The 23,611-nt window shown below is 23.1% G+C and overlaps 3 protein-coding genes across 7 annotated transcripts; 1 reads left to right on the top strand and 2 right to left on the bottom strand.

The window, feature by feature from the left end:
• Nucleotides 1-1,763: 1,763 nt before the first annotated feature.
• Nucleotides 1,764-8,932, bottom strand: LOC127285925 (peptidylglycine alpha-hydroxylating monooxygenase). Its single transcript, XM_051312150.1, has 3 exons — nucleotides 8,537-8,932; nucleotides 6,747-6,968; nucleotides 1,764-3,802 (listed from the first exon to the last, which is right to left on the bottom strand). Exons 1-3 carry the CDS (start codon nucleotides 8,675-8,677, stop codon nucleotides 3,107-3,109), a joined length of 1,059 nt encoding a protein of 352 aa, XP_051168107.1. The 5' UTR covers nucleotides 8,678-8,932; the 3' UTR covers nucleotides 1,764-3,106.
• Nucleotides 8,933-11,235: 2,303 nt separating this feature from the next.
• On the top strand, nucleotides 11,236-16,618 carry LOC127285923 (putative exonuclease GOR). Of its 5 annotated transcripts, none has more exons than XM_051312144.1 (4): nucleotides 11,236-11,378; nucleotides 12,276-12,339; nucleotides 12,440-12,505; nucleotides 15,086-16,618. In XM_051312144.1, exons 2-4 carry the CDS (start codon nucleotides 12,336-12,338, stop codon nucleotides 16,138-16,140), a joined length of 1,125 nt encoding a protein of 374 aa, XP_051168101.1. In that variant the 5' UTR covers nucleotides 11,236-11,378; nucleotides 12,276-12,335; the 3' UTR covers nucleotides 16,141-16,618. The 5 variants fall into 5 exon arrangements, with proteins under 5 accessions (XP_051168101.1, XP_051168100.1, XP_051168102.1 ...); XM_051312145.1 differs by lacking the exon at nucleotides 11,236-11,378 and adding an exon at nucleotides 11,908-12,048; XM_051312146.1 differs by lacking the exon at nucleotides 11,236-11,378 and adding an exon at nucleotides 11,973-11,988.
• A 1,638-nt stretch (nucleotides 16,619-18,256) lies between these two features.
• LOC127285912 (myotubularin-related protein 12) lies at nucleotides 18,257-23,165 on the bottom strand. Its single transcript, XM_051312129.1, has 10 exons — nucleotides 22,713-23,165; nucleotides 22,237-22,431; nucleotides 21,968-22,126; nucleotides 21,681-21,805; nucleotides 21,299-21,454; nucleotides 20,842-21,146; nucleotides 20,585-20,731; nucleotides 19,400-19,572; nucleotides 19,020-19,190; nucleotides 18,257-18,917 (listed from the first exon to the last, which is right to left on the bottom strand). The coding sequence occupies exons 1-10, from the start codon at nucleotides 22,773-22,775 to the stop codon at nucleotides 18,444-18,446; spliced, it is 1,968 nt and encodes a 655-aa protein (XP_051168086.1). The 5' UTR covers nucleotides 22,776-23,165; the 3' UTR covers nucleotides 18,257-18,443.
• Between the last annotated feature and the right edge of the window lie 446 nt (nucleotides 23,166-23,611).

Genomic DNA, 23,611 nt, shown 5'->3' with positions numbered 1-23,611 from the left:
GACAAAGACAGAATGATACGTCGACGTACAATTCTGGACTCTCCCTTATTGGCGATTCAAACAGCTACACTAGCGCCACAGTTGAACTAATTTAGGCGTGACTCGCTCTGTAGCACTCCATGTGTTTTAAATTATTTTTTTTTATTTAACGCTTAAAAATAATTTTACAAACGCAATAAAAATATCAGAATAATTAAATAATTTGAAATAAACTGTCAAAACAGAGACTGCTTTAGAGCGAGTCACGCCTAAATTAGTTCAACTGTGGCGCTAGTGTAGCTGTTTGAATCGCCAATAATCAACGATTTTTAAAGAATAATATTTTTTTTTCAAATAAATTTTACTTGGTTCAAATTATCAAAATTTTATTTATGCCAAACCAAATTTTCATTTCAAACAAAAATTCTTCTTTTTTAGCTTTGAACAATAATATATTTTTTTACTAGGTGTAAAGTAATTCTTTTTTTTTTTATCTAAAAACACAACTATATACTTAATCTAGTTAAAATATTTATAGAAGTTTTAAATGCATTTGCAATTATTAAAATAATAACCTACAAATTTTTTATAGCTTATTCTCCATAAATTTTGTAAAAATTACAAATATTTATATATATACTTTCTGTATATTTTCTGGAAGATGCGTAAATTAATATATATATATATATATACATAGTTAAGAATATGTAATAATTAATAGAATAGTGAATCACATAATTATTTCAAATACATAATATATGAAAAGATTTAATATATAACACAACTTTTTTTTGTGCGAGATCGGACCAAAACTTATACAATAGTCTCAAGTTTTTAATGGACAGAATTAATCACTTTAAAAAATTAATAAATTAATAAACTGAGAAAATCGTTAAAAATTGAACTCGTACACTGAAAAAAAATGATTTTATTCAAATAATCGGTTATTTGACTATTATCAAATAAAATTTTTTTTAAAATCAAATAATTTTTATTTGAGTCAATAAAATTTTATTTGTTTCAAATACAGAAATTATTGGTTTAAATTATTGGTTTTTTTTTTTGATAATAATCGAGTAAACGATTATTTGAAAATCATTTTTTTTTCATCATAAAAATATATTGCAGCGAAATATTATTACAAATATCACACTAATTTATTGCTTACATAAAATATTGATTTTTGATTATTATTACACTTTTGTCATCACATTTAAGAACACACATCCATACATATCTAAATTTTTAATTGAACATAAAAACACAAGTCTTGAAAAAATAATTTTGCAATTTTTTTTTCGAAATTAGATTCTGATATTTTTTTAAGTTGTTTTCAATTGAAACCTTTTAATTTAAGTATAATTTTTTTTATTTAAATATTTAATCAAGTTAACTATATTCACTTGTCTATGAGAAATTTTAAAAATTAAATAATTAATTTTTAAGTAACATTTTTCTTTAGACAGAAAATATGAATAAAAATACTCAGTTTTGATCAATTTTCTTCGAGTTCAACTTTTTCAATGTATAAGCACAGATGCAAGAAGGGCTGCATATTATAGACCAAAATTCCATTAAACTTTTTTCTCAGTCAAATATTACATTAAAATCGCAGACAAAAAATAACATTTAATTTTAAATAAAAATATTGCGAAATAAAGCGGCTTTAGTTTTGAAAATTATAATTTATTGACTTCATGTAGAAAAAAAGCATCATTTTGAGAATTGAAGCAAAAAATTAATCAATATTCTTTCGCTTTTATATTTTGAAAATATAACAAATATTTATATATAAATTTTTTATTTATTTTTTTTTCTTCAGACATACCGATTTTTCTTCCTGAGACAATTAAAAAATAATTGTTAAATATTATATTATGTAAAACTAATTTTAGTACATCACATATACATATATAGGCTCTCGGCATATTCGTCTATACTTTGTACAGTTTTGTATATAAGTTTTAAAAAATAACCGAATTTTGCTTTCTTTATTATGAAAAGCATTAACATTTAAAATAATAAAAACTAAAACATATTTGCCTTTCGTATGATTCTTTACATTCCATTTTATACAATTTGTCCTTAAATATTTATTAAAATTATTTATAGAAGAACAAACTCACAATCATTAATCGCAATATTCAACAGAATTATACAACAGAATATAGGAAAATTTGCGCTAATATTTTTCAACAATTTATTTTAAAAAAAAATTATTTTTCCTTTTTTTTGGCTCAAAACCTATAACTTTTGTACTTCAATATAAGTGACTAAGAAAATATTTTCAAACAACTTAAATCGTAATTATACAAAAAAAAATTCAAATTCAAATTATCAAACTAAATAAAAGGGAATTAAAAAAAAATAAATAAAAATTTAGAGGAATTTTTTTTTAAATAAACATAAAAAAATAGTATGAAAAAAGTGTATATCAGACTTGAAGCTTGACAAAAATTGTATTTCAACGCACTTCATTTTTTTTTTTTTTTTAATGCCATCGATATTGGACATATGACCTTAAATAAAAAGTAAACGTATAGATAAGAGACATTAAATTTTCGCATATAAAATTAAGTTCAAAATGCAGTCTTCTCAGTGCACTTTTTTCTGACTAGTGTCCACTTTTTTTTCAAAATTAAAATAAACATTTAATGAAAAATGATAATGTCTTTAAAAAAAAAAAATAACTGGATCATAAAAATTGGTTTTTGAGCCAATAATAATGCCTTCAATGTAAAAAATACATGACAGTATTTTTTAAAAATAAAATAAATCAATAATATGACATGAAAAATACTTTTATATATCTTATATTCGAGAATCAGACTGAAATCCAACTATAGTAAAAATATTCTTCAGTCTCTTTTCATAAATATATATATTTGCAATGGATTTTTTTTTTTGCTTGTGGCAATTTTTCATCAAATCGGTCAAAAATAATAATTATTAAAATAAAAAATAAAATTAGTAAGTTTGATATGCGTTATTTATATCGTCTTACAAAATGAAGAAAATTAATATTTTTTTTTTGAGGGGTGATTTTTTGAAAACATTTTCAGTTTTTACAAATCAGATTTCCAAGTCTGATAATCAAAATCCTTTCTATGAAAAAGAAAGTGGATAATTAGAAAAATCCAGGAAATTTCCTAAGTTGAGAAGCTTCTTTATCAGGAATATTTTTTAATCCTTGAGAAGACCACGAATAAAAAGGTGGTCCAGGACTAAAACAATATTTATCCTCAATTGGTTCACCACTTTTGACATAATACATTAAATAAAAATTGCACATTTCATCTTCATTTGTCCCACCAATATAAGTGATTCGATTACGATTACTTTGCATAGTGCAACGCGCCGCAAGTGTGTCATTCTGATGAATTGGATTTTTATTATGAATTGGATAAAACATTTGTGGTTTTTGTGGATCCATTTTGCCAAGTTCAATCCATTCATTTGTTTTTGCTTTAATAACATAACCGGAAACAACACGACCTAATGAATGTGTATGTACACGATATGCAAATGGATACATTGTCTTCTCTTCAGTTAATTGACAAGCAGTCTCCATTGTTTCTCTTGCTCTTGGTTGAATACTACCACTTGTTCCAAGTAAATAAACACCAGCTTGATAGGGCATTGGTTCTAATGTATATTGAAGAATTACACCCGAATCGTCGGTACTGCCATCCATAAAATGATCGACATGAGCGTAATGTACTTGAAGGACGAGATATTGAATTTTTGTATTACCACCAACTTTGAAACCCACATTTTTCGGTAAATCTAAACGTGGTGCATCCTTTGCCCAGGCGTAAATAATCTGGTGTGAAAATAAAATTTCATTTTTGAAAATTTAGAAACTTTTATTTAAGTAGGATGAGGGCATTAACATAACTTCAAAACTGAAAAATTATGTTTTATGCAAACAAAATTTTAAGATCATGTAATTGTGTGATTCTAAATGTAAATGTTCTCCGCAGGTTTTCTCGCAAATTACATGTACTTCATAGATTGAGCTAGAATTTTGTAAATAACTCAAAAATAGTATGAGAATTCGTTGTCATGTGCCGGAGTAATATTAGTATTTTGTCAAAAAAAAAATTTATTTTTAATTGCGCATGTTTAAGAAAAATTTAATATGGCGGCAATACGATTTTAGCTGATTTTAGTAATTTCCACAAATATGCAATTTTTTAACAAAATACTAATATACATATATGTTACAACGAATTCTTATACTATTTTTGTAATTTTATAAAATATAAAAAATTTTGTAAATAATTTAATTTTTTCATACAAAAATGACCATTATTCTAAAAAATTCACAACTTTTTTATTTTTAAAAATTAATTCTTCTAATAAATTTCAAGCCTCGGATCGAATTTAAGGCACAAAAAAGTCGATTTATATTCCAAAAAAAGTCGAAAAAGTCGATTTTTTCATTTTAACAAAATTTAATTGATTAATGAATATTTTACTTTAAATAAATAATGTTATGGATATTAAATTTATTTTATTAATTCTGTACTGAGAATAATTCTATAAAAATATTATCAAGAAAATTTATTTCCAATATTTCACAATCGAACTAGTTGTAAGAAAAAATTTTCAAAATTTTATTAAAGTAGAACAAATTTCGAAAAAAATTCTTGAAGTTACATTTTTATAATTTTTTGAAGTTTGATTTAAGCAATTTATTCGAATTAAAAATTTTGTCATAGTTTTCAGTTTTTTAATAATAGTAGTAGTAGTAGTAGTAGTAGTAGTAGTAGTAGTAGTATTTATTCCTGTATACTATGAATAGTTTTGAGTTTTGATGGTCAAAATAATATCATGCAAAAACTTAATCAAGTTTTACAGATTTTTTATTACAAATTTTTTTTAAATAATAATAATTTTGGAAGAGTTAAAGTTGAAATTTTTAAAAATGATTGAATTTCAAAAGATTTGGTTAATTTTCAGACAAGTATTAAATTTTACAGAACTAAAAATAATTTATCAAATAATTTTAGATAACATTTTTTAAAAGTAATTGAATTTTCAAAGATTTACAATTTAGATTTTTGAAATTCATTGAATTTCAAGTGATTTTTAATTTAAAATTTTGAGAAAAAATATTTAAAAAAAAATTGAATTTCTATTGAATTTTTTGAAAATAATTAAAGAATTTATTAGAAATTACACACAAAAATTGAACTTTAAAATTTTTTCCATTACAAAATGCTTTCAGATAATTGAATTTTCGAAGAATATTATAAAAATCATTAAAAATAATTAAAAGTTTTGCAAATAATTTAATTTTGAATTAAACATTTTTCGTAATTTTATTTGCTATTTTTTTTAAATTATAAACAATTATTATATTTCATAAAAAATATAATTGAAAAATAGTTTAAGATAATTCAATTTGTGAAGAATTTCATTAAAATTATTAAGAATAATTAATTTAGTGAAGAATTTTAGTTAAAAATTTGTTAAATAATTGAAATAAAGAAGATCTGAAGGAGATTTGAATTGTATCCTAAACAACGTATTTTGTTTAAAAATTTTGTAAAAAAAAATTTTTTTAAGTCGAAAAAGTTGCATTTTATTAAAATAAGTCGAAAAAAGTCTTGTTTTTGAAAAAAAGTCGGTAAAAGTCGAAAAAGTCGTGTAATCCGAGCCCTGAAATTTTAATAATGCACTACTACAAAAAAATAATTAGATACTTATTTTAAAAATACATTTTTCTGAAAAATTAATGCAACAAGATGTAATAGATGTATATATAATTCTATGACTGCTGATATTGAAACTGCAAAATGCTTTGTATTTATTCTAAATCTGTAAAGTTGTAAAATATTTTTAATAAATAGAATATAAGAAACATTTTTTTAAAAATTACTCAACAATAATTTTAGAACAATTTTTTAATATTTTTTTAAACGAAAAATAATTTAGACAAAATAAAAATATTTTTGTGTTTTCCAAAATTTTGAACTGTATATAAAATTATGGTACCGTCAACCGTGGCTATATATAAAAAAATCGCAACTTTTTTCTTCTATAACCAAAATTCTATACTTTATAAAAAAATATTTTAAACTATTTAGTCGTGTTGTGATTTAGTCATAACTAATTTTGACTATTTTAACTATTTTTGACACTTTTGCTTTTGTGAATTTTATGATTGAAGTAGATTCTCACAGATTTTCCAAATTTTCAACATAATTTTTTCGTTTTTAAAACATTTTTTTGATTTTTAAAAGCCAATTTACTAATAACATTATAATATACCAAAATTTCACACTACAATTACAGCTAGGTGTCAAATTTAAAAAAAAATCTTTTTTCTATAAGAAAAACCAATATTTTATAATAAAATTTGAACTTATTTATTTATTTAAAGAAGCAGTAAACAAATTCGTTCATTTGAAAGTTCAGAACTTGCAGAACATCTCAAATAAGGAAAAAATATCTTTTTTTTAAATGAATATTCATAAATTGAAAATAAAACTAAGTTAAAAATTACATAAATAAAAAGCAGATTTTGTATACTTTTTGTTTAATGTGGTTTAAATTGTTTACACTGATGCACTGAAAATTTTTTAATAAATTGTTTTTTTTTTGTATTTAATTTTTTTTATTTAAAGATTTGAAAATATGAAGTTGTACTTTAACTTTTGTTTTAATTATTTGTCTGACTCTTCCTTAAAATAGCTGTTATGCTTTTGACAAGCATTGTCAAAAATTGTCAAAATTATTGTGTATTAGAAAATTTTTACCTGCGAGCCATCTTTACAAACACCTGCTTGAGGAAGACCACCTCTTTCAGATTTTCTCGCCATTTCCCCACAATCCCAAATTGGTTTTGAACTTCCTGGTTTCGTACATCCATAAATAAGTATATGATGTGCCGTTTGCATTGTTGCATTCGGTTGAAAACCAACGATATAATAATTTCTTGAATAGTCTACTCTCACTGGTGTACATAAATATAATTCTGGCTGAAAGAACATGAGAAAAACATTTTTAATTATTCCAAAAATAATAATATTAATTATTACAGGGATATTATGTATATTTTTTTAAATTAATGTTTATTATAATATCAAGCATAATAAATCATTAACAATTTCAAATTTTTTAATAAAAATTTCTTATATGCGTACGTTTGCATTGAAAGGGATCACTTTGTCTATTACAATAAGAATTATTTTTGCATGAACATTAATGCAAATATCGCCCTTATGAAAGATAAACTAAAGTGGTCCCTTTTCATGCGGACGTACACATATTGTACACATTATAAAAGTGCATAATTTCTTGTAATTTAAAATATTAAAGATAATTTTCAAATTATAAGTATACACTGAAAAAAATATTCATTTGATTCAAATATTCAGTTACTTGATTATTATCAAATAAATATTTACTTGAACCATATAATTTTTATTTGAGCCAAATACAGAAATTATTGGTCCAAATACAATTTATTTAATTTAAAAATAAAAATTATTTAATCATTCATTCATTTAATCATTTTTTTAATTATAATTTTGAAATAAATTTTCCTCTTTATATTTTTATAATTAAAAACATTATTAAAGAAGATAAAACACGGGATTCACACAACATTTATAAGTTCAAAACAAAATTGATAATAATTAATCTTGTTATAAAATTTTCTTTTATTATTATTATTGATTCTTTTATGAATCACAATAAATTTTAAATAATTTTTCGAAATAATTTAATTTTAAAAAATAAAAATTCTAAAAGCTATTATAAATTATTAATTGCAAAGAAAAAAATATATTTCTATTATATGTGAAATATATTTTTTAATCTATGTAGGTACACGACAAATTATAATGTTTACAAAAAAAAAGTAAAAAGAATTTAAAAATGTTATTTACATAAATTGACCAGTAATTTATGTTTACTATACCTTACAAATTGCTCCTTAAAAAAGATGTACTTGACGGAAAAATTACATTTTATTGTTCTTCATGTGAAATATATTTTAAAAATAGTCAAATAATTAAAACGAAAAATTATCAATACAACATATATAGAACAAATTATATCTTTTTTTTTTATGTAAAATTCAAAGATAATACATTGCATATGCTACATGATTTTTTTTACTCCCACGCATGAATAATAAAAAATTAAAAATAGATAATTCGAATAAAAAATTTAAATTATGGCTATTTCATGTTAAATTTCCAAACGTAAAAAACATAATTTAAATAAAATATTTACAACATTCAGATATATTTTATATTTCATAACATGCGTGTTGGGTTTTTTTGAATATTTTTTTTAGAGATAAGGATTATATACACAATAGATTATTGAAAACCATTTAAAAAATATAAATATCACTAAAAAAGTTTACAAAAATAGTAACAATATTTAAGTATTAAATTTTATAAAAATATGTTGTATTAAAGTAAGTAATAATCTATATTTCAATTTAAAACTAATATACAAATAATTTAACATCTGCCAATCTTTCTATTCAAACAGGTGTGTGTGTATAAATAAAAATAATGGAAAAAATACTTACTGTCTTCGGACTGACGTTTGGCATAAGTAAAGGATAATTTCGAATCTCTGTCGAATTTCCATTGTCTTGAATTAAACAATATCCAATATTTGAGAAAATAGTTAAGATTAAAACCGACGATATTGTATATATTATATTCATTTTTTTGTTACAATTCTCTATATTATATTATATCAAATGTACAAATAATTAGAAACCATTTGAGTTAACCTGCTATATGCTTCCAATGTTCGACATATACAAACACGACTGAACTCACATAAGTTTGAAACCTGCGTGTATTAAAAAAACTCAAATGACGTAAATGACGTTGATTCCTTATCGATCGCTTTTGACTTTTAAAGATTACAACAAAGATGTGGGTTACTGTTTATATATTTACACCAGGTGATGGTTAGCTGAACTGCTTTATTGTAAAAAATTAAATACAGTGTTTTACGTAAAAATAATGTATATTACCTTATTTTAAACATATCGTTGCGTTGTTTTGCCACGGAAAACTATATTACGTGGATGTTTATAATGCATTCCCAACCATGTTATCTTGTGAAACTCATTGTATCGTCAGTTGATAAGGTAGACATTTGAAAATTTTTTAAAAATTATAAATATGAAAAAAGTATATTTCATTTCAATTTTTATTGATTATTTCTATTTCTAAAACCCGTGTAAAGAAGAATATTTTCGGCAAAATACCTGAAGGATATGTAGATAATGAAAGACAAAAGATTCTAGATATAGACACACACTTATACTTGTATTCAACTCCCGTTTGCCAATGTGTGGCAGGTATACAGCGGTACAAGTTGTAAAATCCCTAAAGGTTTACAATATTTCTTATACAATACAATCACGATAATGAGAAAGTCGGGCTTTTGAAATAACACCCGTCTTGACAAAAATGTGAAATTGTCTTTCTAAAAACTAGGTCTTATACCATTTCTGATCGGTATCTTTAAAGTACTTCAAGGGATTTAGACAATTTTTCAAATAGGGTTTATATATATAAAAGTATATTAGGGTTGGTTATTTTTCTAAAGTTGGAAAGTCAACAATACTGAAACTTCCCAACGTTTATGATCAACTATTTTTAAAGAAATCTTTTTTTTTGAAAAATTTTATGAATATTTTCGTCTTGAATGATATTTCTTGCAGTGTTTATGGATGAACAGATTATAAAAGACATTTTTTTTTTAAAACAGATTTTATAATTTTCTATCTTACAAAAATATATTTTTTTTAATTGTCGATAATAAACGTTGCGGAATTCAGCAACGTGAAAGTTCTATTATTAGATTGTCGAAATCACTTGAAAATGTGAAATAAATGAGAAAAAAATCATTTGATAATTATTAATGCCCTGTTCATGCCACAACATAATTTTAAATACTTTATTACACTTCGTATGATTGTATATCAACTTTTTTTAATGAATTTTTTGCCTTTACATTATTTTAAAATTTAGAATATGTGTAAGTACGAATATTATGTTTTGTATATGTATTGAAAAAAAATTATTTGTTTTAAATAATCGGTTACTTTTCTATTATCAAATATATCAAGAAGCGTTTGTTTACAAGTTTAGACAGACGAATGGTGTGGAGAGGTCTAGGCCTCTCAAGCGGCAGCAGGACCGTACATATATTAAAGGTATCGTGAGGCTCTTACTGTATATTACTATAAGATGGCTGAAGAAAAAAATATAATAATCATAATATAATTATTATATATGTACATATTTTTACATATTTATAATAATAGAATATAATAATATAAATAAGTATAATAATATTAGGAAAAAAAATAATTTTAAATATCATTGAGCATGAACCAGTAAGTACGGCCCTGTTTGTTGATATTTTCACGCTTGACAGATCCACGCGATCAAGGGTTAAAAAACATCAATTGTCCCTTTGATCGAGCTTCCAGTGTAAATATTTATCTGAATCAATTAATTGTATACTAATTATTTCTACGTACAAATATTTTAATTTTAATTCTATTGTTTTCGTAGATAATAATCAAAAATTTTAAAAGTCGTGTTATTATTATTAGTAAATATTTTTATAAGATCAATTATCGATATTTTGATGTTAATTATAAAATTAAGTTGAAATTTTTCCTAGAATGCTTTTAGAATATTTATGAAAAAATTGAATATTTATTTTAACATTATAATAATCGGTTTTATAAAAATATATTTACAATTAAATACCAATTTAATTATTTTTAGTGTACTTTTTAAAATGATAATTTTTAAGGTATTTTAACATAGATTATACTAAAATAAGAGTATATTCTTTAAGACAGTAAAATAAAACCAAAAAACAGAATGTTATTTTTGATATATATTTTATCAAAATGTCATCTAAATATTTTTTTTATCTCAGTGTCCTAAAAAATTATTAAATTGTAATTATAACAATTAATTTCTATTGAGAAATAAAATACAAAAATTTTTTTTCAATCTTTCCATTGAAATATGAAGAAGAAATTTTCCACTGCTTTCAAACCCCACCATAAAGGGCTTTTCATTTCTCTCGTTGACTCCCCACTCACATTTTGTAGTTTTGCCCCTTCCATTATTAGGCCCTTGGAAAAGGGCGGGAAGGGGCGAGGCATGCGAAATGACAGGAACAGGCAGCTAAGCGATAGCCAGGTTCGAAGAAGAACAGTTTTTCACGGACTTTCGTTTATTGAAGTGAAAGTGCGTGATTAAAATCCAAGTTTTTCGCAGCGGAAAACACAAGTGGAACTGTGCGTTGTGATATTTAGGATCACCACAGGAGGACTTCACGTGTTGACGTGTGGAGCAGAACTTTATAGTTCAAATATTTTGTAGGTAAGTAATATTTTCTCAATTATTAATAATTGAATTAAATTGGGCTTAACACCAATTGCGGTCACCCATCCAAGTACTAACCGTACTCTTCTGTGCTTAACCGGGGTGATTGAAAGCCAAAGTTTTTCACATACCGAGTAAAGTACGGTACAATTGAAATAAATAAAAAACTTAATAAAATCAATTTATAATTGAAATTAAAAAAAGTCACATACGATCCTTTTTAAAAATAAAGGCATGGGTAAAAAGGTCGAATGTAAATCGAAAGTCCAAATTTATATATCACGTTTTTATTAATTGTTTATTTTTTAAAATAAACTTTTTTTAGTTTTATAGATTTTTAATAATTAAATTAAATAACATATAATTGTAATTACTATTATTTCCCCCAAGTAAATTTTTTGAACAAAAACAGTTATATTAATTTAAAAATGTTACAATTAATATTTTTAAATAATCGCGCGCTATTTATTACGACCAATGAGGTGTTTTCTATAATTATTTACGTATAGCGTAACTGACAGCTATAATGTGAACAACATGAAAAATATTTTTATAAATATATAAAAAATACTGGGACGTTTCAGCAATTATATTACTATTAATTTCTGTAAATAGTGTCGTTGTGATTAACTTTTTGTGTCGTGAATAAACATTCTTTAATATTTGTGTTTGTTCATTTGATTATTATGATAATTTCGGGAGTTTTTACTTGTGTCATATGAGGAAGGATTTTTATTATTAAAAATAGATTTAGTACTATCATAGATAAAGGACTATCTAATTAATGGAAAAATGCATAAAAACTCCTTTCAGTCCCCTTCTCAGAATTTTATTACCTTTCAAAAAATGAGAGAAAAAATTTATTTCAATAATTTTTTCTACGTTTTATTGCAGGAGGATAACAAGAATACAAATATACAAGCTGAAATTTTCAACTGTTGAATTATAATAATTATGGGTAAGTAAATAAAGAATTAACAAATTTTTTATTTTTAAATTTTCAAGATTTTTTATTTTAAAGAAAAACCATTAATTTTCATAACCTTTTAATTCTCTAGGACGACACGAGACGAACGTGGTGAACAATAAAAAAGTAAATGGGCCTAACGCTGAGATAGTAAATGGTAAGAAAATAAAATTTTCATAAATAATCATAAATATTCTTGAATTTTTTTAATTAATATTTTTAAAAATTCTGATTCGTCTATAAAAAGTAATATAATATAAATAAAATAATTTTCATTGGTTTATATCAATAATTGTAGTAAACAACTATGATTATGTTTAAAAAATCGCTGCTCAGTTTTAACTTTTACATTAAAATGAGTTATTGTTGTTGAAAACAATGTTTTCACTGTTAAATATTTGACCTTAATTAAACATTTGTTTTTAATAATTGAAATTAATAATAATAGTAATAAAAATTATTTTTTAAAAAAGTTTAATTCATTAAATTCAAATAAAAATAATATATAACATATTTTATTTTTAAAAAATTAAAATTTTTGATCATAACAGATTTACTCAAAATATGAAAAATTTTATCAAAATCAAATTATAATAAAATAAATTTTTTGTTATAATTATGTAAAAAAATTTCCCTTACGATTATTATATAGCGGGAATTTTTTGAATTGATGAGAATTTTCTTTGTAATTTTTGATTGGTGATTTTTAAAATTCGTCCCAAAAATATTTATGCCGGTTTTGTTTTTATCGAAATGAAAATTTTGATCAAAATTATATGAAAACGATGATTTAAGGATTCCTTTGAAATGAATTTTAGGTTATACGAAAAACCAGAAATTAACAGTCGAGACAAAAATTTATTGTGCGATAAAAATTATTCTAATCAACAAAATTTGTCAAATGAAAATAATGAAAATGAAAATTCAAAAAAATGAACATTCTAGTAAGTGTGCAAATTATAATAATTTTAAATATTATATATTTTTGAAACGTAAGGGAAATAAATACTATATTATGCTAAAGGCCACAACGTTTATAATCAACGATTAAAAAAACAAATTTTGTTTTAAGACGGAAAATTGTAAAGAATTTTATCTAAAAATCGTGCCTTATTTATAATTTGTTGATAAATAAACATGGTAAGGCATATTTTTGAGGCAAAAATTCATAAAATTTTTCATTCAAAAAAATTTTTTTTTTTAATATCGTTGATTATAAACCTTGTGAACTTCAGCATCGTATAAAACTTGTGTTAAAAATTATAATATTTTCGTAAATATATCGACATTTATATGAAGTTTTCTACGCCAAATTAGACACTATTTTGCATTTACATTTCCGATTTTTTTTTAACTTTTTTTTATTACTAATTGAGACAAGCTTTCATGATTTTTTTCAATTTTTTTTAGCAAGCCGTTTACAAGAAATGAATTTTTCAGAATTTCAGACTTTTAATGATTTTTTATTTTTTGAATGCTCATAACTTTCTTAAAAATGCATCAATTTTTAAAGTTTCTTTTAAATTGTGCGACTTTATGTGAATTTTTCGAAAATTCGGTGAAAAAAAATCTAGAAAAATAATTTACTATATTTTTTGCAATTTAAAAGTTAAAAGTTTTATTTTTCAAAATATGTATTTTCAATTTTTTTGGAAAAATTTTCAAAAAAAATACTACTTTTTTTTACAAAAATTTAATACCTGGTTCCATCGCATCGTTGGCAAGCGATTTTATTAATATTTTCGAAATTTTAAATTTTTTTAAAATTTCTCCTGTTTTTTTATACTATGTATATTTATGTATTTTTAGGCGTTAATTACGAAAATCATAGTGACAAAACCCAAAAATTATATTTCTATGATGTAAACCACAATAGAGACATAAAATTTGTATATTTTTTTTTCGTTTTTTGGGTAAAATATGCAAAATTAAAAAGAAAAACTTTTCGACGAAAGTTGATTATCTTATTATAATACATTTTCTATATCCTATAGATTTTTTCAAAATTTTGCATATTTTACCCAATAAACAAAGAAAAAAACTACAAATTTTGTCTTTTTTTATGATTTTCACCATAAAAATCAAATTGGCGGGTATTATCACTTTAATTTTATAATCAGCGCATCAAAATATATAAATTTACGTGGTATAAGAAACGGAGGTACATATTTTTAAAAAATTCAAAATTTTTAAAAATTACGAAAATATTTAAAAAATTGTTTGATCACGACCGCGGGGATCAGGCTTGAAATTTTTGTAAAAGTAAGAGATTGTTTTGAAAGTATTTCAAAAAAAAATTTTAAAGTACAGTTTTAAAAGTAAAATTTTAATTTTTAAATTGCAAAAAATAGTTAATTTTTTTTCTGGAATTTTTTGTGCACTGAATTTTCAAAAATATTATGTAAAATCACAGAATTAAAAAAAAAAAACTTTTAAAATTGATGCATTTTTAAAGAAGTTTATGAGCATTCAAAAATATTTTAAATCATTAAAACTACGAAATTATGAAAAATCAATTTCTCGTAAACGACATGCTAAAAAAATATTTTGAAAAAATTCATGAAAATTTTTCTCAATTAGTATATATACCGAAAGAAAAAAAAGTTCCAAAAAAATCGGAAATATAAATGCAAAATGATATAATAAATAAATGAGAAAAAAAAATTTGGTAAAATTTTTCTAATATTTATTTATTTGAAAATAAAATATTAATGACGATTTTTTTTTTTTTTTACAGAACAAGATTGTTTTCCTGGTATTATATCGTATGATTCTACCACATTTGGCTCAAGTGAAGTGCGGACAAGTATGAGTAATTTTAGTGATAGTGAATTGGAGGCAAAATTTCAAGCCTATGTCGTTAAGAAACGAGAATTATTTGCCCGTGGATTTCCCGAAATTGACAAGGACAATCTTAATTATGCTCGAGTTTATGTTGGAAAATATGGATATATAAAAAAATGTTATTCACAAAATCCAAATTTCAAATTAAGCGAGACAGAGGTATTGCGAAAATGTGCAAGATGCTCGAGTTTTTTCCCAATGGATTCACGTACCGGCGATTATTTACATGGTGGCGAGCCATGTTATGTACATCCGGGTAAATTATTAATGGGTGTATGGCAATGTTGCGGCAGTGATGCATACGAGAGGCAATTTTGTACAATTTTTCCAATGCACGTGTGGAGTGGATTCACTGATGGTGTCAATGAATCGTTACTTGGTTACGTGGAAACAATACCATTGGGTGATTTGGCATTTGAAAAAACTCGCTACGGTGTTTATGCTCTCGATTGTGAAATGGCATTCACAAAACGTGGAATGGAAGTCATTAAAATATCAGTGGTAAGAATGAATGGCACTGCTGTGTATGATCATTTTGTTAAGCCCGGCGACGAAATAGTAGACTATGGCACCGAAATTCATGGTATTACTGAGGAAGAAATTTTAACAGCAACAAAAACATTGGGCGATGTACAAAATGATTTAAGAAAATTTATTCACGCTGAATCATTGTTAATTGGTCATGGTGTTTATAATGATCTTCGAATTTTACGTTTTATTCATAAACGCGTTATTGATACTTCCCTTGTATTTCAACACGAAAGGGGGCCACAATTTTGTTATAGTCTTAAATCATTGTCGAAATTAATATTAAAAAAAGATATTCGCGCTCCTGGTGAATTTCATGATTCAGTTCAAGACGCAACATTAGCTATGGATATAATGTTACGTAAATTACAACAGGACGTTGACGCTCGCAGAAGAAAGCTTAATTTAAATGCTAGTTAATATTTGTAAAATATAGAAATTTAAACAAAAATTATTTAATTTATAGACATTATTGAGAATTAAATAAAATTCTTGTAAATATATATTGTAAATATAGAAAAGTACAATATAGTATATTGTAATATAGATTTAGAATCATGAAATTTACAATGATTTTATACATTAACGTTATTAATATTATAAACTTTGATTATGTAAATAAATGAATAGAATTTTAATTTATAAAACAATTGTATGAACTTTGAAAAGAAATTTTAGAATGTTAAATCATTGTAAATATCTTGTTATGACATTGCAAGTAATAGAAACGAATTTTCTACACAAAATATAATAATTATATAAAAGATATATTCGATTTACGAGCATATTTATGTTTCACATGATTAGAATAATAAACTTTTTTTTTAAAATGATTTTGTCAAACTTGAAACTCAAATATTCGCGTGAATTTCAGAATTATAATGTCTATATTTTGCAATAAAAGGAAATTTTTAATAAAAATATGTTTTACATTTTTTTAATATTGAAATTAACCAGAAATTAAAATTTTTGTTTCAAATGAATTATAAGATTTAATAAAAAAAAAAAATAATAATTTATCAATACAATGAATTATATTTACAAATAAATTAATATTTTAAAAACACAAATTATTGATTCTGTAAAAGTAATAAACTAAAAAAAATTCTCACTTACTAAAAAGTAATAATTTTTCTTCAATTTTGAACTATTTTTACACCTTTTTTTTGTCATAAAGGATTGAAAATAATTTCAGATGAAATATAATGGTCTGACCCTATAAATTAATATAAAAATAAGAAAAATTTTACAGGTATAATAAAAAGACTATTATAAAACTTAAATTTCAGGATTTTTATTGTCATTAAAAAAATAGTTTACATAAAATTATTATCTGAAATGTCAACATGATACGAACGATATATCACTACTCAATAAGCTCTCGTTTCAAATAAATAAAAAATAAATTACAAACTATAAATCTGGCGTTTTAATATTTTTCTTTTTTTTGTCGAAAATTTCGTTGAATACGTTTACTTATTTAAACGATCGATTGCAATACATATGTATACGAAAACTTTTTATATAAATATTTACGTTGTGGTTAAACAAAGTTTATACTGCATTAATTCTCGTTGGAAGAAAATATATATTCTATTTTTAAAATATTTTTAATAAAAAAAAAAAGAAATATCTAAGCACTTATTAATATATCTAACTAACAGAACAAATTTTCGTTTCAACAACTATAGATAATATAAGATAATTTTCTAAGTTGTAACTTTATAATTTCAAAAAAATTGCAAAACTTTTTTGCACATTAAAGTTTGTTACCCTCTCGAGTCTTTATCTATCACTCAAAAATTTTACACCTTCTTCTTTTTCTAAAAAAAGAAATCTTTGTCAAAAGTTAAAAAAACGAAATTAAGGATTTTCAACCCATTGACATAATCTCAAACAAAAAACTTTTTGTCAACAACAATTAAAACTGAAATTAAAATTGATTTCATAAAATTTTCAAAAATTCAGTTGTACAATTTTCAAAAAATTTTATTTTGAGCCAAAAATTTTTTATTAATTATTAATCATTTAACTTTCTGTGTTTTTTTTTTTTTTAAGATAAGAAACAGTAAATTATAATTTATAATTTATTTACCGAAAAAATAAAATTTTTGTTTATATTTTTTAAATCGAATATTATTTAACAAAAGAAACTAACAAATAGAATTGTATAGAATATTTCAAACAGCAAAATGAATAAAATTTGAATCGAAATAATTTTTTTCTTGAAAATTGTACAATTTGATGAAAACAATTTTAATCAGTTTTTTTTTTTGCTAATAAAATCAATATTTAGTTATGTTAAGGAGTTAAATGTTTTTAAAATAAATTTCTACAAATTTCTAAAAATTTAATAAATACAATTTTTTTCCCTTTTTTTGGAAATAAAAATTTTCATTGTAAAAATAATCTTTTTACTACTAATATTGATAAAAAAAATATTAACTTTTGACAGAGAAAAAGTGAAACTCTACTTCAATTCATAAAAATTTTTTTGACAGTAGAGTTAAAAAATCGACAATGAATTTTTTACAAATTCTTAAAATGGAATAAATCGATATTTGGTTATTATTATACTTATAAAATTGACTATAAAAAAAAAGTAATCTACATTTATTAAGAATTATCGGTGAAAAAAAATACCGAAAAATCTCAACTAAAAAAAAGAAACTTGCACATTTTGTTATTAAATTATTTTTCTCCAATGAATAGAGAATTGAATTTTAATCGGAGGCTGTCAATAGACTTTGGGCGTCTAATAAATTCTCATTCATAAGTAACGAATTATTCATTATTGGTGTACTCACAGTATTTCCAGAAGTTCGATTACTAAATGGATAAAAGCTGTCGATATTCATGTGTACAATGTAGGACGTTATTTTTTCAACTGGAGATTCACAATTGCCATTGGCATTAATTTTCAATTGTGCAATATCATTTTGAACTAATCGCGCATGAAGTTCCACATGATTTCTCCCACCATTGTGAATTTCCAATGGTGGTATCCATCGAAAATAACATTGCGACCAAAGTTCTAAACTTGGAATACTATAATGTGGTTTAATATTCGTTTTGCCATTTTCCCTTTTTGTGCCATCATATTTAAATAGAGGATTACAAAAGAGTAGAATATCCTGATCACTGAATTGCTCACGCCAATCCCAAACACTTCGTAAAATCACAGGGAAGCTTCGATCCTAAAAATATAATTTTTCCAATTATTTGAAATTAATTTCGAAAATATTTACAATTTTTAACAATAATAATTATTATTATTATTTGAAATTAAATTTTTATACTTGAGCTGCACGAATTCGATCTCTTTCGCAATTGAACAGAAAAGTATCGAAAATAGGAACGTGTGCGGTGTCCCATAGTGATGTTAAATACGTCTCCGTAAATTCAAATTCCGTGGGAAATTGTTGACATAATTGCCAAACACAGTCCAAGAAAAGAAGAAACAAGGGTGACTGAAATCATTAAATTTTAATTAAATATTTCTTTTCACTTATTAATTTTAATAATAAATTATTAATTATTTAATTACTTAAATAAATACATGAAGAGAAAAAAATAATCATACACTAAATAATTAAAATTTATAGAATTAAAAATTTCTTTTTTAAATGAAATCAATTTCTTCCCTCTTCATATTTTTTTAATTAAAATATTCAGTTACCTTTTCTGAATCTTCATTGATTATATAACCCAATCTATCGCAAAATGGATGTCCAGCTGCAATCCATTCTTTTTGTATAAGAGACTGAAAACCATTTATGGTTCTGAAGAATGGATCTAATAATAATTGCGCTAAACTCGAAACAATACAGCAAACATCTCGACCACTAGCCTCTGTAGAGAGAATTTTTTGTTGTATTATTAATTAAAATATATGTATATTGTTCATATACAATAATGAATAAAAAAAATTATATGAGAATTATTAATTGGAGAAGAAAATAAATTTAATAAATAAAAACTTTTGTAAATTAAAAAGAATCAAATTTAATATAATAGGATTGATTCATTAAATTTTATCTAAAGTAGTTTTTTTTAGAATTTTTTTTTTTTTAATTGAATAAAATTCAAAAATAGTTCATATGCAAACACAAAACTTTGAAAATATGACAAAATTTTAATCCTAAATATTAAAACAAAAATTGAATTTTTCACGTTGATAAATTTCACAACGTTTATAATCAAATGCTTTAGCAGAAAAAAATTTTTTTCTATATACGAATTATTATAATTTTTTAAAGTTAAAAGAAGTTAACAATTTTACCGAATCAAAAAAGTCGAAGAAACTTTGAGAAAAAACAATGAGAATTTTAAAAATTCCTCCAAAAGAAGGAGAATTTAGAGGAAAAATTGAAAAAGAATAAAAAAAACAAGAATTTTATGAAACGAAAAGAAATTAAGCAAAAGAATTGAGTATTAAAAATTCTTAAAATAAAATTAAAATTTTTGTCCAGTTTATAAAAATAAAAATGGTAGGTAATCGAAAAAATTGATTAAAATAAACAAAAAAAAATATAGAAAAATGAAAAGAAAATTGAAAATTTAAGAAAATAGAAAGTCACAAAAAAGAAAATTTAAGAAAAAATCAGAAATTTGTGGCGTTTGTAAAAATAAAAAAAATTGGGATTTAAAAAATTGAATTAAAAAAAATAAATTATCATTTTAAATAAATAATTTTTTTTAAATATATCAAAAATCAATTCTACGAATTATCAGATTTTATTAGAATAAAATAGTACCGCAACGATTTTGGAAGAAATAATAATATAATGAATTGATCCAATAAAAAATTTGTAATTGAAATAAATTTTTTCTTATAAATTTTATGTAATTTTTTTTCACTTACCTTGTAAAATAACCGATTCTCCCTCGTTTAAATGATCACTAGTTTCTACAGCCTTTTGTAAACAGTACGAAACGTACTTAAGCCACTTTGTGGTTTCTAGAAGCGAATAAAAACTATTATCCTGAATCCAGAATTGCCTGATGTTTTCTAAACGGAAAAAAAAGAAATAAATTATCATCTCTTATAAATTAAATCATAATTCTTATTATTTATTAGAAATAAATAAAAATAAATTTAAAATAATTTTTTTTATTTACCTGGTGAACACAATCCGACAAATTTTGAAAAACTATTTGCAATGAATTTAACATTGATTTCCTTATTGAGTTCAATGACAATTGGTTGTATTGTACGTGGATGGCTTTTTCGTATATTCTCAAGCATAATATTTTCCTGCATTCTTTCAGTGATTGTTGGCGATAATTCTGCCATTTTCACTAAAGCAGCGCCTCGATCATTTGACCATGACCAAACGGGTGGACGGTTGTCTTGAAAATGATGAGCTGCATTTGTTAGTTGACTATCTGTTACGGACGCAGGTACTATTATATATTCTGGTAAACTGAAAGAAAAATTTAATTAATTTAATATTAGATAGACGATAATTTTATCACAAAAATTATCATTTTAACGTTATAAATCACTAATTGAAATAAAATGATAATTTTTACTAATTAGAAAAATTCTTTTTTATTTTGAAAATAATTAACATACCTAGATGACAATTGAAATTGTTCATTGGCCGTGGACAATCTCCATCCTCTTTTTAAATGACTACTTTTATGTAAAACTCGTTCCAATTCATTTTCCCAATCAGATTTGTCTCGATAGAAACGAACACTTTTATCGACACTACAGTAATACTTTACTCTAAAAAAAAATTTTTTTTTTTTAATTATTCGAATTCATAGATATAATTTTAATTATATTTTTTATAATAAAAAAGAAACTTGTTAACAAAACTTCAAATACTTTATAAAAACAAGAATTGTAGTTTCGAAAAATCCAATTTTCTTAGAATTTATTTTATTATCTGCATCATAATTTAAAAAAAAATTTTTTTACAAAAACACAATTGGAATACTTTTTAACTTACTTGTAATCATAAGCAAACAAAAGTTGATGTCTGCTTGGGAATGCATGATGTAAAAGAGCGTTTACCACTTTTTGCCCATGATCTGGAGAGGAGAATTTAAAAGAAAATGACCAGGTTCGAAAATTCTGTAATTAAAATTCAATTGAATTAAAAAAAATACTATTTATTATTCATTTAATTTTATTTGAAGACTAAAAAAAATTATTAATAAAATCATGACAAAATTTAATAACATGCAATATAGAAAATTTATTAGAAATTTTAGAAAAAAAATATCTTTTAAATACCTTGCAAACAATAAATATTTTTCCTTTAATTTTTGAAGAGACAATATTTCTAGGAATGAGTCTCCTTTTTTTATCACCCGTTATTAAATAAATATCGTCTATATTTGACAAGCAAGTGTCCATAAATCCATAAAGATTATTTTGTTGATACACAGAATCCTGTATAAATTACAATTTTAAATGTGACAAAATTATATAAATTCATTAAATGAACTAAAAAATTATATAATTAACAAGATATTAAATTAATAAAATAATTGTAAAATTACTTCTCCGTTTGCATGTTCGGTGGTAAGGAACGTTAATTTAAAATTAGTAACAACTAGAACTCCAGAAATGCCTTTTTTAAAATCGCCAACTGGTGAAAACATTAATACATTTTTTGCACTTGCAGCAATTGATTCTCCATTTAGTAATTTTATATTATTCTCATTTAAAGAACTTCGACGACTTGATCCAAGATTCTAGGAAAAATTTTTGTTAAAATTAATACTAAAGAAACATTTTCCATAATTTTATAGAAAATAAAATTCTTTACATGTAAAAGTTCACGAATATAATAAATTCTTAATAAATTTCTTGTTTCGAGTGTAAATATGTTAAGAATAATTAATATAGAAAAATGTTAGTAAAGTAAGGTTATGTTTCTCTGTTTACATTGAAAATTGACCATAAGAAAATAATTCCTTCTAATTATTATCTAACAAATGAAAATTTTTTAATAATAATATTAAATAACACTTGCCTCCATTTCATGTTCTTCTAAACCTACATAACTTATGAAATTGTGGGAACTTTTATTCTCCATGATTGAAACTTTAATTCCTTTTCAATTTATACATAAATATAAAAAAAAACTCGTCAACTAATTATAATTATAGAATTTCGTTTGATAACCTTATGACTACATCAATTTCAACAAAAAAAAGTCATAATAATAATTTAACAATATTATAAATTCAACGGTAAACACTTAATGCACTATCATGACGATTGCAAAATTATAATAACACATTGTTAATTAAATTAGTCCTTCATTTTAGTTGCATTTTATTAAAAAAAATATTTTTTCACTTTCAATGTTCATACAATTGTTAAAAAAAAGGAAACCTCCAATTAAAATCGGATTAAGAAAAATTTGACTGATTAAATTTGATTATTTTTAATTGTTTTGTCTTGAAAAAATACTTAAAGTCAAACACGTGAAGTATGCCACACATTGTTTTTCCTAAAAACTTTCGAATTTCGATATTTCGATACTTACCTTGGCGGGAACTTTATTTTCATCTGTATTTATCAATAGTTTAAGAAAGATTTTTTTTAATTATTCTCGCTTATGATTCAGAGTATAAAAAAAAATATTTAAAAAAAATTCAGAAAACCTACAATTATTAATATTTTTTTAATAATTGCAGTGGTAAGGTGTAAATTGAGGGCAAATTAATATATATGATATATACATATATATCGATTATATATCGAACCTACATAACCTCTTAAAATTTAGATCTTAAATTTTTTTACTCATTTTTTTTATTATAATTAATTAATAAAAATTAGTAAAAATAAAATGGAATATTAATTTTACCGCGTTCCTTGCTCTAGTCCAATGAAAAATATTGCTGGTATTTTAATTTTAAAAAT

Source organism: Leptopilina boulardi, unplaced genomic scaffold (assembly GCF_019393585.1).
Source record: "Leptopilina boulardi isolate dan_hultmark-lab unplaced genomic scaffold, ZJU_Lbou_2.1 LbouV2_342, whole genome shotgun sequence".
In the NCBI taxonomy this organism is placed as follows: domain Eukaryota; kingdom Metazoa; phylum Arthropoda; class Insecta; order Hymenoptera; family Figitidae; genus Leptopilina; species Leptopilina boulardi.
The sequence above is the reverse complement of the archived record's forward strand: the minus strand, read 5'-3'. Positions and strand labels throughout refer to the sequence as shown.

What these genes read in the sequence shown, in the direction of transcription:
- LOC127285925 (XM_051312150.1), bottom strand. Translation starts at nt 8,677, where the DNA reads ATGAATATAATATATACAATATCGTCGGTTTTAATCTTAACTATTTTC. An exon ending in CAAACGTCAGTCCGAAGACA is followed by an intron (nt 6,969 to 8,536) that starts GTAAGTATTTTT and finishes ATGTTCTTTCAG; the next exon opens with CCAGAATTATATTTATGTAC. An exon ending in TTTGTAAAGATGGCTCGCAG is followed by an intron (nt 3,803 to 6,746) that starts GTAAAAATTTTC and finishes TTTTCACACCAG; the next exon opens with ATTATTTACGCCTGGGCAAA.
- LOC127285923 (XM_051312144.1), top strand. An exon ending in TAACGCTGAGATAGTAAATG is followed by an intron (nt 12,506 to 15,085) that starts GTAAGAAAATAA and finishes TTTTTTTTACAG; the next exon opens with AACAAGATTGTTTTCCTGGT.
- LOC127285912 (XM_051312129.1), bottom strand. Translation starts at nt 22,775, where the DNA reads ATGGAGAATAAAAGTTCCCACAATTTCATAAGTTATGTAGGTTTAGAA. An exon ending in TTGTTTGCTTATGATTACAA is followed by an intron (nt 21,455 to 21,680) that starts GTAAGTTAAAAA and finishes ATTTTTTTTTAG; the next exon opens with AGTAAAGTATTACTGTAGTG. An exon ending in ATCGAATTCGTGCAGCTCAA is followed by an intron (nt 18,918 to 19,019) that starts GTATAAAAATTT and finishes TTATATTTTTAG; the next exon opens with GATCGAAGCTTCCCTGTGAT.